Genomic DNA, 18,973 nt, shown 5'->3' with positions numbered 1-18,973 from the left:
GCCTCGTTCTCGGATCCAAGCTTGTCGGGAAGAATCTGGTCAAACCCAAACGGCTCATTACTAATTACAATTTTGATTTGGGAGGGACGTGTCCATTCTCAAATCTAAATTGCCGTGTATAAATAAAGGTACCCAGCATTAATGGGCTACATGCAGAAGCAGATGGTATTTACTCTACATACAAAATAATAAATGTATGTGCACCACTTGCACTGACCAGGAGCAAAGATACAGTACCTGCTCTTTTATGCTTTACTCTCACCTCAGGCTGATAATGTGCACACACAGCTTATATAGATTATACAGTAGGCAGTCATTATGCAACATTCAGAATACTGAAATCTGAATGATCACATGGTCTTAATGTAGACAAAGAAAAAATGTGTTCATCTGATATTTCAAGTGATTATAGCCCTAACCACTGCCTAACCCTATCTGCAGCCTAACCCTAACTGCTTCCTAACCCCAACTGCAACCTAACCCTAACTGCTGCCTAACCCTAACCCTAACCCTAACTGCTGCCCAACCCTAACCCTAACTGCAACCTAGCCCTAACTGCTGCCTAACCTTAACTGCAACCTAACCCTAACTGCAACCTAACCCTAACTGCTGCCTAACCTTAACTGCAACCTAACCCTAACTGCTGCCTAACCCTAACTGCAACCTAACCCTAACTGCAACCTAAACCTAACCGCTGTCTAACCCTAACTGCAACCTAACCCTAACTGCTGCCTAACCCTAACTATAACCTAACCCTAACTGCTGCCTAACCTTAACTGCAACCTAACCCTAACTGCAACCTAACCCTAACTGCTGCCTAACCTTAACTGCAACCTAACCCTTACTGCTGCCTAACCCTAACTGCAACCTAACCCTAACTGCAACCTAAACCTATCTGCAGCCTAACCCTAACCGCTGCCTAACCCTAACTGCAACCTAACCCTAACTGCTGCCTAACCCTAACTGCAACCTAACCCTAACTGCAACCTAAACCTAACCGCTGTCTAACCCTAACTGCAACCTAACCCTAACTGCTGCCTAACCCTAACTATAACCTAACCCTAACTGCTGCCTAACCTTAACTGCAACCTAACCCTAACTGCAACCTAACCCTAACTGCTGCCTAACCTTAACTGCAACCTAACCCTTACTGCTGCCTAACCCTAACTGCAACCTAACCCTAACTGCAACCTAAACCTATCTGCAGCCTAACCCTAACCGCTGCCTAACCCTAACTGCAACCTAACCCTAACTGCTGCCTAACCCTAACTGCAACCTAACCCTAACTGCTGCCTAACCTTAACTGCAACCTAACCCTAACTGCTGCCTAACCCTAACTACAACCTAACACTAACTGCAACCTAACCCTAACCGCTGTCTAACCCTAACTGCAACCTAACCCTAACTGCTGCCTAACCCTAACTGCAACCTAACCCTAACTGCTGCCTAACCCTAACTGCAACCTAACCCTAACCCTAACCGCTGTCTAATCCTAACTGCAACCTAACCCTAACCCTAACTGCAGCCTTACCCTAACCACTGCCTAACCCTAACTGCTGCCTAACCCTAACTGCAGCCTAACCCTAACTGCTGCCTAACCCTAACTGCAACCTAACCCTAACTGCTGTCTAACCCTATCTGCAACCTAACCCTAACCCTAGCCGCTGTCTAACCCTAACTGCAACCTAACCCTAACTGCAACCTAACCCTAACCGCTGCCTAACCCTAAATTCAACCTAACCCTAACCACTGCCTAACCCTAACTGCAGCCTAACCCTAACCACTGCCTAACCCTAACTGCAGCCTAACCCTAACCACTGCCTAACACTAACTGCAACCTAACCCTAACTGCAGCCTAACCCTAACCCTAACTGCAACCTAACCCTAACCCTAACTGCAGCCTAACCCTAACTGCTGCCTAACCCTAACTGCAGCCTAACCCTAACTGCAACCTAACCCTAACTGCTGCCTAACCTTAACTGCAACCTAACCCTAACCGCTACCTAACCCTAATCGCTTCCTAACCCTAACTGCAGCCTAACCCTAACCACTGCCTAACCCTAACTGCAGCCTAACCCTAATCACTGCCTAACCCTAACTGCAACCTAACCCTAACTGCAGCCTAACCCTAACTGCTGCCTAACCCTAACTGCAACCCGACCCTAACCCTAACTGCAGCCTAACCCTAACTGCTGCCTAACCCTAACTGCAACCTAACCCTAACTGCAATCTAACCCTAACTGCTGCCTAAGCCTAACTGCAGCCTAACCCTAACTGCAACCTAACCCTTACTGCTGCCTAACCTTAACTGCAACCTAACCCTAACCGCTACCTAACCCTAACCGCTGCCTAACCCTAACCGCTGCCTAACCCTAACCCTAAAATCAACTGTTGACATTCTGGCAGGCAGCATTCCACCTGTCAATATTGTGAATGTCAGCATACAATTTTAGGGGTAGCATTACGCTCTGGTTAGTGAGGGTTAGGGTTAGGCTGCAGTTAGGGTTAGGGATAAGCTGCAGTTAGGGTTGGAGTTAGGCTGCAGTTAGAGTTAGGCTGTAGTTAGGGTTAGTGATAGGTTGCAGTTACGGTTAAGGTTAGGCTGCAACTAGGGTTATAGGTAGGCTGCAGTTAGGGTTAAGGTTAGGCTGCAATTAAGGATATGGATAGGCTGTAGTTAGAGTTAGGGTTAGGCTGTGGTTAGGGTTAGGCTGCAGTTAGGGTTAGGCTGCAGTTTAGGTTTACAGATAAGTTGCAATTTAGGGTTAGGGTTATGCTCTGGATAGGGTTAGGCAGTAGTAAGTTAGGGATAGTTTGCAATTTAGGGTTAAGGCTTGGCTGCAGTATAGTGTTAGGGTTAGGCTGCAGTTATGTTTAGAGTTAGGCTGCAGTTAAAGTTAGAGTTGGGCTGCAGTTAGGGTTAGGGTTGGCTGCAGTTATTGTTAGGGTTAGGCTGTGGTTAGGGTTAGAGTTAGGCTGCAGTTAAAGTTAGGGTTGGGCTGCAGTTACGGTTGGCTGCAGTTATTGTTAGGGTTAGGCTGTGGTTAGGGTTAGAGTTAGGCTGCAGTTAGGGTTAGGCTTAGGCTGCAGATAGGGTTAGGCTGTGGATAGGGTTTAGGAAAGGTTAGGGTTAGGGCTATAATCACCTGAAAACGCTAGGATGACATGCCGTCTGCTATCATTCACAGGGGGCGATTCAATTGTTTTTCCCCACAGCTACCAATAGAGGGCACAAAACTGAGGAATTCAGTTGTTGCTCCATTTAGATGCCTGGTAGTCACAGGGTGACATTTCTTCTCACAGTTTCCTGAGGTGCAAGAAGAAATGTGCGCTAAGTTGGCTCTTTGGGCTTCCAACCGGGAGTTTGGATGCCCAAAGCAGGACTTTAGATGGTTTAACCATTTTAAACCCTGTCTGTTTGCCCGCTACATGCGCAATATGCCTAGGCGCCAAAACAACAACTGAATTGTGACAATTGTTTGGGGCGTCTAAACACTATGTCAGTACTATGTCAATGTACACATTTGACATGTCAACCTAACATCCATTTCAACATTCTGAATATTGACATTCAGATCTTGCCGACAGCCTGGTGTTGACATGCTGAATGTCAACATTCTGAGTATCAATATCTTGTGCCAGATAAAATTTACACAGATGGTGTGTGTTACCAATATAGGAAAAGAGGTGTAAAACGGTATACATAAAATACAGATTGTAGGGCATTTGCCTGTACATTGACCCGTTAAATAAAACTGTGAATGAATTGATTTATATAAATAACAAATAAGACACTTCCCAAGTGCTGTACATGAGGTTCTGTCTTATGTATACTCAACAAACAAACAGTGTATGGCGCCATAGTATATAATGCTCGTTGTTGCTCTATATGTTGGATGGAAGGGAAATGTACTTACGTCTTTTCCGGGGTGACCGGCAGGGCCTAGCGGTCCTGGTGGGCCTGCAGGTCCCTACAAATAAAGACAATATACAGCAATAATGAATACAGGGCCTAATTCAGCATAGATCGTAGATGTGCGAACTCAAAGGCATCCCAAAATGTTGGAGCTTTATGTTGAATAACCTATAATTTATCAGGGTTTGGGCATGCCGGTCTCACTACAGTACAGTAGGTCCTACATACTGTGCTGAGAATCCATATCACACATGTGTTTAATTACAGGTACTTACAGGAGATCCGGCCTGTCCGGGCTCACCAGGGGAGCCTTGGTAACCTTGACTTCCCTGTTGGCGAAAAACAAAATGGCTTTAAAGAAATTATTCTAATAAGATTTTTATTTTATATATGGTACTGTATATGAGTGTGATTATTATATAAAAAATATGTGTGTGTATGTATATATATATATATATATATATATATATATGGAGGAACAGACATTCAAAGAACATGAATGTTCTACAAATGTGTAGTTTGGTGAGTACATGAGAACTGTAGGTACAATGGGCAGCTGCTGGTTCCTTTTTTGGTCTAGTATTAGAGTCATGATATTTATAAGCAAAGTAATTGGCTTATGTATCTATGGTACTCTGAATACTGGTTTTACTGTTTTATTATATTTGTATTATTAATATTTATGCACATTGATACCAGTGAGCCTCGCTTTGTCCCAATAACGAACAAACATGGAGGATATTATTATTATACTTTTCTCTGCAAAGTTTTGTAGCGCAGTGACCCATTGTGAGCTTGTTGACATGACATTCTAGTGTTGGACTGCAGGTACCAGCAAGCCTACCCCCTTTGGTGTGCGAACCTGGTATCTGTGATCGGCCTGTAAAGACCAATATTAGTATCAGTTTTTTTTCTATTTAGGAGAGTAACCCCACGCCAGTTTTCCCCTCACTTTTCAGTACGAGGCCAGGTTCAGAGGTTCAGCGCTGGTCACGGATTTAGGGGAGTAACCCCACGCCGGTTTTCCTCTGACTTTTTCAGTACCAGGCCAGGCTCAGAGGTCCGGGGCTGGTTACAGATTTAGGGCAGTAACCCCACGCCGGTTTTCCCCTCGCTTTTCAGTACCAGACCCGGTTGAGAGGTCCGGGCTGGTTACAGATTTAGGGGAGTAACCCCACGCTGGTTTTCCCCTCACTTTTCAGTATCAGGCCAGGTTGAGAGGTCCAGGGCTGGTTGCGGATTTAGGGTAGTAAACCCACGCCGGTTTTCCCCTGACTTTTCAGTTCTAGACGTGGTTGAGAGGACCAGGGCTGGTTATGGATTTAGGGGAGTAAATCCACGCCAGTTTTCCCCTCACTTTTCAGTACCAGGCCCGGTTGAGAGGTCCGGGCTTGTTACAGATTTAGGGGAGTAACCCCACGCCGGTTTTCCCCTCACTTTTCAATTCCAGGCCAGGTTCAGAGGTCCAGGGCTGGTTATAGATTTAGGGGAGTAACCCCACGCCGGTTTTCCCCTGACTTTTCAGTACGAGGCCAGGTTCCGAGGTCCAGGGCTGGTTACGGATTTAGGGTAGTAAACCCACGCCGGTTTTCCCCTGACTTTTCAGTACTAGACGAGGTTGAGAGGTCCAGGGCTGGTCATGGATTTAGGGGAGTACACCCACGCCGGTTTTCCCCTGACTTTTCAGTACGAGGCCCGGTTCAGAGGTTCAGGGCTGGTTACAGATTTAGGGGTACATTTACTAAGCAGTGATAAGAGCGGAGAAGTGAGCCAGTGGAGATATTTCCCCATCAACCAATCAGCAGCTCTGTATCATTTTATAGTATGCAAATTATAGATGTTACTTCAGTGCTGATTGGTTGCCATGGGCACTTCTCCACTGGCTCACTTCTTCACTCTTATCACTGCTTAGTAAATGTACCCCTTAGGGGAGTAACCCCACGCCGGTTTTCCCCTGACTTTTCAGTACCAGGCCAGGCTCAGAGGTCCAGGGCTGGTTATAGATTTAGGGGAGTAACCCCACGCCTGTTTTCCCCTGAATTTTCAGTACCAGGCCAGGTTGAGAGGTCCAGGGCTGGTTACGAAAAAAATAACAAAAAGAAAGAAAATGTCATTTTAAATGAAAAGAAAATTTCTTTGTAGATCTACTTACTGGGTGGCCAGCGGCTCCAGCAGGTCCTTGGGGACCAGGAGGTCCTGGTAGTCCCTAAGTAGTAAGAGCAAAATAATTCTGATTAGTCATTGTTTCTCCACTATAGATCATGATAACATCATCTATTTATCAATCTAATTATAACTTACATATTTGTGTCACACACGTGTAGAGATTGTGTATGTCTAATTCATGTCTAAAACTAGTACAGTGAATTGTTCATTTAAACCACAAAATGCTACTGTATACTGAGGGGCGTAACGTAACACCCAATCGCCAGTGGTGTGCAGTCAGGGTAGGCGGAGCTTCACCTGTCATTCTCCAGGATACTCCAGAAATTTGATTAGAAAAGTGATTAGAATAATACAAAGAACATTTATATAACTTGTAAATTATCATCTTTGTATTAGTCCTATCATATCTGTGTTATTCTAATCATTTTTATAGTCAAAACTCACAAAATTTGCGGCACTCCGCTGGAAATACAGTGGCTGTCAGGGAAGGACCAGAGGTGAGGTAGTTTTGAGCTCAGCTTAGGGCCGGCCATTGACTATAGATGATTCAAAATCATCGATGGTCCAATACCCGTTGTTGAATACTTTTACCATTGATGGGTGAGAACCAGGTGGTTTCCCATCAATGTTTTTTTCTTCTTCTTGTACATTGTGCTGAGTCACGGAGCATAGCTCCGCCCCCTGACACCCATGAAGACCCCCCTCAGGCCCTGCTTGGCCCACAGCTCAGTGAATAGTAAAATATGGTTACCATTAATGACTAACTTACCGATGGCCATCTCTAGCTCGGCCTCCCTTCTGTGATAGTCAGAAACTGCCTGGCACTGGGGGTTTGGCTGCACTGTGGCCAATAATACTTCAAAGCACAGTACAAGGGGAGGACCTATCAGATCTGCCGCACTGACGGGGAGTGGCTTGATGCAGTGTCAGGTGACCTACGAGGAAGTTCCCCAGCACTCAGCTGGGACCAGCTAACATGTAGGAGAAGCTGATGATCAAGATGGCTAACATGCATGGGAACGTGCTGCTGAGTGGCTGCTGGGGCTGGGAATGGGGGCACAGGGATGGCCAACTCCCCTCCCGTAGGGTAACAAAGTATATATTGCTGCACCCATGTATAATGCCCACATAAACCATATATGTGTGTGTAAATCTGGCTCTAATACGTTACTGCCTAACACATGTGTAACCACATACCGGAAACCAGAAATCATTAATATATTCTGGAAGTTGGAAAGACAGGAGGTGGGGCAGGGTCAAATGGGAGCAGAAACTAACTACTGAGGAAATGAATAACTCACACTATCTACAAATACATAGGGGTATCCAATTACCCCCGATGCATTTTCGGTTGATAAAAATGGGCAGATATTGCGATTTATTGTGGTCATTCTGACCTGATCGCCCACTGCAGTTCTTCGCAGCGCAGAAATCAGGTCAGAACTGCGCATGCGCCGGCATCGCAGTGCGCTGGCGCATGGCTGACAGCCGACGACTGTTGTTACCTAGCGATCTCCTCTGCCTGATTGAAAGGCAGAGGTGGACGCTGGTTAGGAGGGGGTGGCACGGCGGCATTTGGACGCCGTTTTAGGGACACGGGGGGAATTCTGAGTTAATCGCAGTAGGAACTTTGTTAGCAGTTGGGCAAAATCATGGGCACTGCAGGTGGGACAGATGTAACATGTGCAGAGAGAGTTAGATTTGGGTGGGTTATTTTGTTTCTGTGCAGGGTAAATACTGGCTGCTTTATTTTTACACTGCAATTTAGATTGCAGATTGAACACACCACACCCAAATCTAACTCTCTCTGCACATGTTACATCTGCCTCCCCTGCAGTGCACATGGTTTTGCCCAACTGCTAACAAAGTTCCTGCTGTGATCAACTCGGAATTACCCCCACGGTCAGGCCAACGCAGGCGTGGCCGGACCATGCGGGGGGCGGGCCACAGCGGCTGCATGACATCCCACGCAGACGCTGCGAGCCAAGGCTGCGACGAGTAACTCCTGGCCAGCTGCAGGAGCTGCGCTGGTCGGGAGTTGCTCTTCAAGTACAAAAGCATCGCCGCTGTGCGATGCTTTTTAACTTGTGCGGGAGGGGGGGGGGGCCTGACATGCGGTGTGGACTAGCCCTGTGCTGGGCGTCACCCGCATGTCTGGGAACATGATCGTAGCTGTGCTAAATTTAGCACAGCTGCGATCAGGTTGGAATGACCCCCTGTGACCGATGGTTATTGTCATGTATCCAATTAAATGCCGTTTTTAGCGGCCAAAAATGGACCCGCGATCACACAAAACACATGGGATCGGGGATGAATTACCCGATCCCATGTGTTGTTGTGGCTACGGCGGCTGATTATTGGGGATTATGCTTATACCCGATAAGTGCCGGTATCGGGGGATAAGGACCTCAACACCAGGGCTGATAGGATTCCCCGCGGTGAACCTATGAGGAGCAGTAAAGTACCCCATAAAAAGTAATAAACACAAATACCAAAGCAGAAATAATGACAGTAGGAGATGCACAAAGATAGCGCGACCAATCCGCATGTAATGACTGAAATATAAAGAAATATACCCTCAGTGCTTATACTGTGCTGATAAAGCAAAAGACTCACTTCTGAGGTAACATGTGCAGAGAGAGTTAGATTTGGGTGGGTTATTTTATTTCTGTGCAGGGTAAATACTGGCTGCTTTATTTGTACACTGCAATTTAGATTGCAGATTGAACACACCCCACCCAAATCTAACTCTCTCTGCACATGTTACATCCTCCTCCCCTGCAGAGCACATGGTTTTGCCCAACTGCTAACAAAATTCCTGCTGCGATCAACTTGGAATTACCCCCCATATCACTGAAGACCATGGCTGGACTGGCCCACAGTGGGAAATCCCCGGCGGGCCCCAGTGGGGGCTATATTGGACTAGCAGTAATAATGGACTAGCAGTACTTATGATATATTCAAGGGGCCCAGAGCATGCACTCTCAGATGGTTAGCCAAACCTCTGTCGGAGGCTGGTCACACCAGGGCCTCTACCACTGCTTTCCCCTGGTGGGCCCTTCAGGCAGAAGTCCGACACTGCTAAAGACCATTCTAAACTGATGCCTGTTTACTACACATCTGATATCTGTATACTGTAATACTCCTGTATACTACTATACTGATGTCTGTATACTGCAATACTCCTGTATACTGCTATACTGATGTCTGTATACTACAATACTCCTGTACACTACTATACCGATGTCTGTATACTGCAATACTCCTGTACACTACTATACTGATTTCTGTATACTGCAATTCTCCTGTATAAGACTATACTGATGTCTGTATACTGCAATACTCCTGTACACTACTATACTGATGTCTGTATACTGCAATACTCCTGTACACTACTATACTGATGTCTATATACTGCAGAACTCCTGTAAACTGCTATACTGATGTCTGTATACTTTAATACTCCTGTATACTACTATACTGATGTCTGTATACTGCAATACTCCTGTATACTACTATTATACTGATGTCTGTATACTGCAGAACTCCTGTATACTACTATACTGATGTCTGTCTACTGCAGAGCTCCTGTATACTACTATACTGATGTCTGTATACTGCAGAACTCCTGTATACTACTATACTTAATGTCTGTATACTGCAGAACTCCTGTATACTACTATACTGATGTCTGTATACTGCAATACTCCTGTATACTACTATACTGATGTCTGTATACTGCAATACTCCTGTATACTACTATACTGATGTCTGTATACTGCAATACTCCTGTATACTACTATACTGATATCTGTATACTGCAACACTCCTGTATACTACTATACTGATGTCTGTATACTGCAGAACTCCTGTATACTACTATACTGATGTCTGTATACTGCAATACTCCTGTATACTACTATACTGATGCCTGTATACTGCAGAACTCCTGTATACTACTATACTGATGTCTGTATACTGCAATACTCCTGTATACTACTATACTGATGTATGTATACTGCAGAACTCCTGTATACTACTATACTGATAGCTGTATACTGCTGAACTCCTGTATACTACTATATTGATGTCTGTATACTGCAATACTCCTGTATACTACTATACTGATGTCTGTATACTGCAGAACTCCTGAATACTACTATACTGATGTCTGTATACTGCAGAACTCCTGTATACTACTATACTGATGTCTGTATACTGCAATACTCCTGTATACTACTATACTGATGTCTGTATACTGCAGAGCTCCTGTATACTACTATACTGATGTCTGTATACTGCAGTACTCCTGTACACTACTATACTGATGTCTGTATACTGCAATACTCCTGTATACTACTATACTGATGTCTGTATACTGCAGAACTCCTGTATACTACTATACTGATGTCTGTATACAGCAATTCTCCTGTATACTACTATACTGATGTCTGTATACTGCAATACTCCTGTACACTACTATACTGATGTCTGTATACTGCAATACTCCTGTACACTACTATACTGATGTCTATATACTGCAGAACTCCTGTAAACTGCTATACTGATGTCTGTATACTTTAATACTCCTGTATACTACTATACTGATGTCTGTATACTGCAATACTCCTGTATACTACTATTATACTGATGTCTGTATACTGCAGAACTCCTGTATACTACTATCCTGATGTCTGTATACTGCAATACTCCTGTAGACTACCATACTGATGTCTGTATACTGCAGAACTCCTGTATACTACTATACTGATGTCTGTATACTGCAGAACTCCTGTATACTACTATACTGATGTCTGTATACTGCAGAACTCCTGTATACTACTATACTGATGTCTGTAAACTGCAATACTCCTGTATACTACTATACTGATGTCTGTATACTGCAATACTCCTGTATACTACTATACTGATGTCTGTATACTGCAATACTCCTGTATACTACTATACTGATATCTGTATACTGCAACACTCCTGTATACTACTATACTGATGTCTGTATACTGCAGAACTCCTGTATACTACTATACTGATGTCTGTATACTGCAATACTCCTGTATACTACTATACTGATGCCTGTATACTGCAATACTCCTGTATACTACTATACCGATGTCTGTATACTGAAATACTCCTATATACTACTATACTGATGGCTGATGGAGTCAGGCTACTCGAGGACTGGAATTGAGAAACAACATAACAGTGGATTCATATCTTTGCAGGTTTGGGAACTATTATCAACATGTTTTAGGAATGAAAGATTATTTTGTGTAACCCCCCCCCCCACACACACACACAGTCATGTGACGCAGACAGACAGACGGTGATGGGATATAATGTAAAATGATTTCTGTTAGAGATGACGTGTTAGGAATACGGCCTCCTCCAGACTGTGGACACTATGAGTAGGAATAATTAGTAGGGATAAATGTCATTAATACAACATAACATGAAAGCACTGGTTAAAGGCAAATGTCTCATGCAACATGTCAGTATTTTTAATATGAGTTAATATTAACACAGATTTTTATTTCATTCATATATTAAGAGAAAATAGGATCGTTTAATATATTATTTCCCCATTCATTAGATGTACACACGTTGGTCCTGATTGTGATTTGTAAGCAAAATAGCATTTGCGTATTTTAGCTGCGTCCGCGATCGTATTTGCAGCAGCATTAGCCTACAAATCGGATCAGGTGCTGTGTACTTCTGTATAATAGGCTAGATTACAGTAGGACGGGTCAAATGCATGACGTATAAACACGCCAATGAGCCTCCGCTGTAACTGCGCGGCCTATGTGGGTACATGTTACACTGCATTGTGGAGTAATTAAGCAGCTTTGGGCCTAATCCAGCAAGTGTTGTAGTTTTGCCAGAAACCGCAAAACTACAACTCATTTCTCTAGCATGCAGGGGCCGCCTCCAGCACAGGGCGGGGCCTATCTCCCCCCTCTGCTGGAATGCGAGCGCATCGCTAAACAGATGGTCCGGACACGCCTTCATTGTCCGGAACCGCGCCCCCCCCCACCAAAAAAACAAAACATTGCATTGTCTCTTCCCGCCGGGACTTACTGTAGATTGCGATCGTGTGAGATCTCAATCTAAGACCTCACAGTGGCGTGCGCGCATGCGCAGAAGTGCGGAGATTGACAAACAGCGATTTCCGCATTTCAGCGTTCTATGCTGAAACGGCCCCTTAATGCTGAGTCATAGTTGAGTAGATTGGAAATCTGAGAAATTTATATGGTTTCTAAACACTGAATTATTTTCCCTTTCTTATCAGACCCTTCTGTACTTACACTGTATAAAGGCCCTCATTCCGATTTGATCGCTCGCTAGCTGCTTTTAGCAGCATTGCACACGCTAGGCCGCCGCCCTCTGGGAGTGTATCTTAGTTTAGCAGAAGTGCGAACGAAAGATTAGCAGAACTGCTACTAAATAATTCTTAGCAGTTTCTGAGTAGCTCCGGACCTACTCCTAGATTGCGATCAGCTCAGTCCGTTTAGTTCCTGCTTTGACGTCACAAACACGCCCTGCGTTCGGCCAGCCACTCCCCCGTTTCTCCAGCCACTCCTGCGTTTTTAGCTGACACGCCTGCATTTTTTAGCACACTCCCGGAAAACGCTCAGTTTCCGCCCAGAAACACCCACTTCCTGTCAATCACACACCGATCAGCAGAACGACTGAAAAGCGTTGCTCGCTCCTGTGTAAAATTGCTTAGTTTTGTGTGAAATAACTTGGCGCATGCGCCCTGCGGCCCATACGCATGCGCAGAACAGCCGATTTTTGGCCTGATCGCTATGCTGCGAAAAACGGCAGCGAGCAAACAACTCGGAATGACCCCCATTATCCCAACAACATTAAAATACAGAAAAAAGTAACCAATTTAAAAGGTGTTAGTATAGAACTTTATTCAGGAATTGTCCATGCTCTTATGCTGGTAAGGACACAGGAACTGATGGTAACATGCAGGGAAAGTTGTTTAATTAAGAGAATCATGATTAAGCTGTAAAATAATAAAGTAACACACACAGTATGAGTCGGTTAATACAGTAATGAACGAGGTAGCCAAGAAGAATTATATGTATCCATCTATCTAGTCTATCAATTTATCTATCTCATATCTATCTATCTATCTATCTATCTATCTATCTATCTATCTATCTATCTATCTATCTATCTATCTATCTATCTCATACCTATCTATAAATCTCCTATCTACTGTATCTATCTATCTATCTATCTATCTATCTATCTATCTATCTATCTATCTATCTATCTATCTTATATCTATATCTATCTATCCTATCTATCTATCTATCTATCTCATATCTATCTATCTATCTATCTATCTATCTATCTATCTATCTATCTATCTATCTATCTATCTATCTATCTCATACCTATCTATCTATCTATCTATCTATCTATCTATCTATCTCATATCTATCTATCTATCTATCTATCTATCTATCTATCTATCTATCTATCTCATATCTATCTATCTATCTATCTATCTATCTATCTATCTATCTATCTATCTATCTATCTATCTATCTATCTATCACTGTATCAATCTATCGATCATTCTGCATATCTCTACATATCATATTTTTAACTGAAAACAAGGATATTCCTTGATTTGGCACCTGCTGTGGGGCCGGGAAAGAATGAGGGTCCTTATTCAGGTTTAAATATGCAGGTGGGGCAGATGTAACATGTGCAGAGAGAATTAGATTTGGGCGGGGTGTGTTCAAGCTGAAATCTAAATTGAGGTGTAACAATAAAGGCGTTGTATATGGTATGCCAGCGGCCGGGATCCCGACAGTCGGCATACCAACGCTGGGAACCCGGCCACCCAAATACCGGCAAGGGGCCAGTGAAATTAATCCCCTTGCGGGCTCACTGCGCTTGCCACAGGTTCTATTTCCACTCTATGGGTGTCGTGGGAATAGTCCATGTAAGTCGGCAATACGGCTGTCGGCATTCCGGCGTAGGTATCCTGACCGACGAGTTCCTGACCGCCGACAATGTGACTACATCCCCAATAAAGCAGCCAGAATTTACCCTGCACAGAAACAAAATAACCCACCCAAATCTAACATCTCTCTGCACATGTTACATCTGCCCCCCCTGCAGTGCAACATGGGTTTGCCCAATTGCTCTCTTTTTGGTTTTCTAAGAAACCTGAATAACACCCTAGATGCGTAATTCCTATAGAAATTACTGTCAATTATTTTCTCCCTGGCAACTGAACACGAAAAAACGCACAGTTGCCGAGAAAAACCCTGGGAAACCAGCAGGATTTTCCTGAATATGCCCTTAAAAGTTGAACGTGAGCAAATTTCTTGGCATATCCATTACCCTACATTCCATAATAAATGCCATAAAAACTGATTTGTGTCTGTGGAATATAAAACACACTAGTTTGCTGATGTGATAAAGTATGTGAACCAAAGCTGCAAAAATAAAACACCTCCTTCAATTGTTTCTGTAAAAAGAAAAAAGGAGAATTATGTGTTAGTGATTACAGGTATCATTGGACCCACCATTATACTTTGGCCACCTTGGCCAGCTGACTTAGTATCATATCCAGATTTGGAATCATACTGAGGACGAAAGTTCTGTAAAAAAGACAGGAAATTAAAAATGTCATTATTAACATTTGGCTTATTTAAGCATTGATGTTTTACACAAACGGATTCTCCATTATAAGGAAAGAAATGTCATATTATTTGCATGTCACTACTGTAGGTGCTCATGCACAATTGGACATACAGTATCTCTGTTTTTCTGGCTGAGGATAATTCATGTGCACCAACAGTGTGTTCATAGTTCTCGTCATATTATTGAGTTGCATGTCCTGACACCTAGAGAAGCTATGTTGGGGAGAAAAGGAGCAGGCAAGCACTGACGCGTACTGTATGGGCATGTTCACGTGAGTGCAACTCAATGAAACCTAGACACATATGCAGATACACCTGCCAGGAGACAGAAGCTGGAGTGTTGGTGCACTTATATGTGATGTTGAAGATGACTACCAGCTGCACGATCTAGCAGCTCCTAACTGGCCAATTTTTAATGATGTCTCCAGCTCATTGTACTTACTTCAGGAGGTAGTTAATAGTCGACACTTACACCGTCAACAGTCAAAATGTCGACCAGGCAATGCTGACCTAAAAATGAAAACCCGGCAGCATTTTATCCATGTCGACATTATAGCTTTAAACATTTTGCTTTACTGTCATGTTTAAAGTTATAATGCTGACACGGTTACAATACTGTAAGTAACATTACTACTGCGTCGACATTCTGAGGTTGATATTATGCGGTCAACATTTTGACTGTCAACAGCATAAGTGCCAAAATAGTATACCAAACCCCTTAATTCAGGATGCGGTTACGCTGCCGCCTGTAGTGTTCGCAGCAGCTGGAATGCCGACTCTGGAATCTCGACAGCCGTTAGAATGGCAATGCCAGAATCCTGACAGGGATAGGAGGCTGACAGTGGAATCCTGACAGCCGGAATCCTGACCGTAATTATTGCGGGTGGGTTAGGGCCGGAAGGCAGGGATAGGTTTAGGTGCGTCCCAGAGGTTTAAGGTTAAGCTTTGGGGGGGTTGGGGTTAGGCTGCGAGCAGGGGGGTTTTAAGGTTATGCAGCACCACCAGGGTGGAAGGTTAGGTTTAGACACAAGGGGGGGGGGGGAATAGGCTGTGGGGCAGGAGGGGGGTAGGTTTAGGCACTACCGGGGGCGGTTACGGTCACGCAGTAAAGGGGAGGTTAGGTTTAGGCTGCAGGAAGGGAGGGTTAGGGGATATGGGACAGGGGGGAACACTCTTACCTCCCCTCCTGTTGCTATTTCAACTAACAGGATGCCGGTGTTGGTATTCAGACCGCCCCGGTATCCGGTTAACCGGCAAATCAAACTGAATCCCTTAATTCATTAGTGTCACCGCTGTAGCATCTGAATTTGTGGCCACCTATTTACATTACTTAATTGACATTTCTATATGGTCCGCTGCACTTCTAAAGGGGAAATCAACTGATGTCTGTATTTCATTCAGCTTAGATTCATTTCATTTTTATTTGTATTTTTGTATGGAATTACAATTTAAATGTGAGAGGCCTCAACCTCCCTGCCAGGGGGCTACAGGAGGTGGCAGAAATCTGGGAGACGATGAGGGACGGCATGGTTGCATGGCATGTGCCCGTGTCGGCTAACGCCCAGCTGACCGGCATTCCAGGAGACTGTGCCAGCTAAGTGGGTAATAACTGCTAAGGCATTTCTCTCTTGTGCGTATGATACGTGCGCACAAATAAAGTAACGTCACTTTGGCATATGTTGCCAACACTGCTATCAATGCAGACGTGCCCTACTGGAAAGGAAGCCCTATGTGTTCTGCACTTACAATAAAGCAATGGTGGGAAGTGAGTGCTGAATACCAGTCTGCGGCTGCAGGACGTTACACATAAGATTCACCAGCATCAGAAGGAATTAATGTCACATATTTTAAAACTTACTAGTTATTGAAATTGGGTCAGAAAAATTCCTTATATTAAAACTCAGTTAGAGGTACAGTTGAAATAAGTTTATGTAGAAAAGTAAAGACTCTTGGTTAACAGGGCAGGTTATCTATTGATTCTGTCATTTCGGCAAATGGAAAGCTAAGACAGAACTGTCTATCCCCTTCTATAGCATTTGTAAGACTCTATAGAATGTTCTGTACTTTAAAATCCTCTCTTTATCGAACTATGGGGGTCATTCTGAGTTGTTCGCTAGCAGAAAATGTTCGCTGCGCAGCGATGAAGCAAAAAAAGGCACTTCTGCGCATGCGGCGCAATGCGCACGCACAACGTACTTTCACAACGAACGATGTAGTTTCACACAGGGTCTAGCAAAGCTTTTCAGTCGCACTGCTGGCCGCAGAGTGATTGACATGAAGTGGGCATTTCTGGGTGTCAACTGACCATTTTCAGGGAGTGTTCGGAAAAACGCAGGCGTGCCAGCAAAAACGCAGGCGTGGCTGGGCGAACGCAGGGCGTGTTTGTGACGTCAAAACAGGAATTGAACAGTCTGAAGTGATCGCAAGCGCTGAGTAGGTCTGAAGCTACTCTGAAACTGCACAAAATTATTTTGTAGCCGCTCTGCGATCCTTTCGTTCGCACTTCTGCTAAGCTAAGATACACTCCCAGAGGGCGGCGGCATAGCGTTTGCACGGCTGCTAAAAACTGCTAGCGAGCGGTCAACTCGGAATGACCCCCTATATCAGAAATACATTACAATGTAGCTGTAACAGCTGCTCACTGCTTGTGTATAATTCTATGTATGCCTTATAGACCTTGGGTGACATTTACTAAGCACTGCAGTGATAAGAGCAGAGAAGTGAGCCAGTGGAGAAGTTACCCGTGGGAACCAATCAGCACTGAAGTTACATCTATAATTTGCATACTATAAAATTATACAGCGCTGCTGATTGGTTGATGGGTAAATCATACCATTGTTTAAAATATTATCAAAGGTTTTTACATGTATATTACATTTTCCTATGTGTGTTCACAGAATATGTGATGCTAAACATGAAATGGAAAATTTTCACCTACTATATCTCCACCACCGGCTGCCGACCCACAGGACTCACAAATTCCGGGGGGCCCAGGAGTACCCGGGGATCCTGGGAAACCGGGACTGCCGTTCTCACCATTTCTGCCAGGGATGCCAGGAGAACCCTATAATGTATGAACAGAACATGTTGAATATATGTATTATAATTATAATTCCCTTACATATTGTGTTATACCTCTCTGGTAAAATATGGGTTTATGGGACATGCCTTGTGTCTTGTGATAGTGACATTGGGAATATTACAAGTCTATTCAATGGCTAATTCTGGGTGTGTTCTAAGTATTATGTACATAGTGGTATTCATGAGAATATTGCTTTGTTTTTAATATTATTATCTTAATTTTAATCTACCAGTAGGTTTTTAGATTACATGCGGAGATAACATACAAACTCCACACAGAGAGGACCTTGTTTGTCCCATTGGTGAGAGGCATATTTTATATACTTCAAGATCAGCTATCTGTTGGGTAAATATACTGTACATTATAATGTGAAAATGATTGTGCAAATCATTACAAGAATGCAGGTTCTAATGTCCCTTCATCCAGCATATCACATTTATATTATGACGATACCACAAGTGTCTTTGGGAATATGAACGTTGTAATGTACTATAACGATAACCTACTTGTGGTCATAAAACAAGCCAATAGCTAGAGTATTTTTCTATTCTTTTTATTATTATTATTATTATTATTATTAATGTAATATATACTTACAGGGTCACCTTTGGGTCCACGATCCCCTTTTTGTCCTTGACCATTTTGCCCTGGTGAAGGCTGCACGTAAAGGAAAATTATGGTAAGATAGTTCTGATATTTACTTTACGTTTAATGATATTACAGTACATAGAGTTCCAGTGTACACTGAGTAGGATTTGTGGAAATGATTGGAGCAGACCAAGACTGACAGGGGAGTAAGAGTGACAGGGGAGTAAGAGTGGCAGGGGAGTAAGAGTGGCAGGAGAGTAAGAGTGGCAGGAGAGTAAGAGTGTCAGGGGAGTAAGAGTGGCAGGAGAGTAAGAGTGACAGAGGAGTAAGAGTGGCAGAGGAGTAAGAGTGGCAGTGGCGTAAGAGTGGCAGTGGCGTAAGAGTGGCAGGTGTAAGAGTGGCAGGGGAGTAAGAGTGGCAGGGGTGTAAGAGTGGCAGGGGTGTAAGAGTGGCAGGGGAGTAAGAGTGACAGGGGAGTAAGAGTGGCAGGTGAGTAAGAGTGTCAGGGGAGTAACAGTGGCAGGAGAGTAA

At 43.9% G+C, this 18,973-nt stretch overlaps 1 protein-coding gene across 1 annotated transcript in view; it reads right to left on the bottom strand.

Moving 5' to 3' along the window:
- The window catches only part of COL3A1 (collagen type III alpha 1 chain), a 120,237-nt gene that overhangs the window by 48,114 nt on the left and 53,150 nt on the right, over positions 1-18,973 (bottom strand). The window contains exons 3-8 of the mRNA XM_063932733.1: positions 18,452-18,511; positions 17,711-17,836; positions 14,656-14,730; positions 6,069-6,122; positions 4,192-4,245; positions 3,918-3,971 (exon numbers count right to left, since the gene is read on the bottom strand). Coding sequence (XP_063788803.1) covers positions 3,918-3,971; positions 4,192-4,245; positions 6,069-6,122; positions 14,656-14,730; positions 17,711-17,836; positions 18,452-18,511 — 423 coding nt within the window. The remainder of the gene's footprint in view (positions 1-3,917; positions 3,972-4,191; positions 4,246-6,068; positions 6,123-14,655; positions 14,731-17,710; positions 17,837-18,451; positions 18,512-18,973) is intronic.

The sequence above is a fragment of the Pseudophryne corroboree genome, chromosome 7 (genome assembly GCF_028390025.1).
Source record: "Pseudophryne corroboree isolate aPseCor3 chromosome 7, aPseCor3.hap2, whole genome shotgun sequence".
Lineage (NCBI taxonomy): Eukaryota > Metazoa > Chordata > Amphibia > Anura > Myobatrachidae > Pseudophryne > Pseudophryne corroboree.
This window is presented reverse-complemented; position numbering and strand designations above follow the sequence as displayed.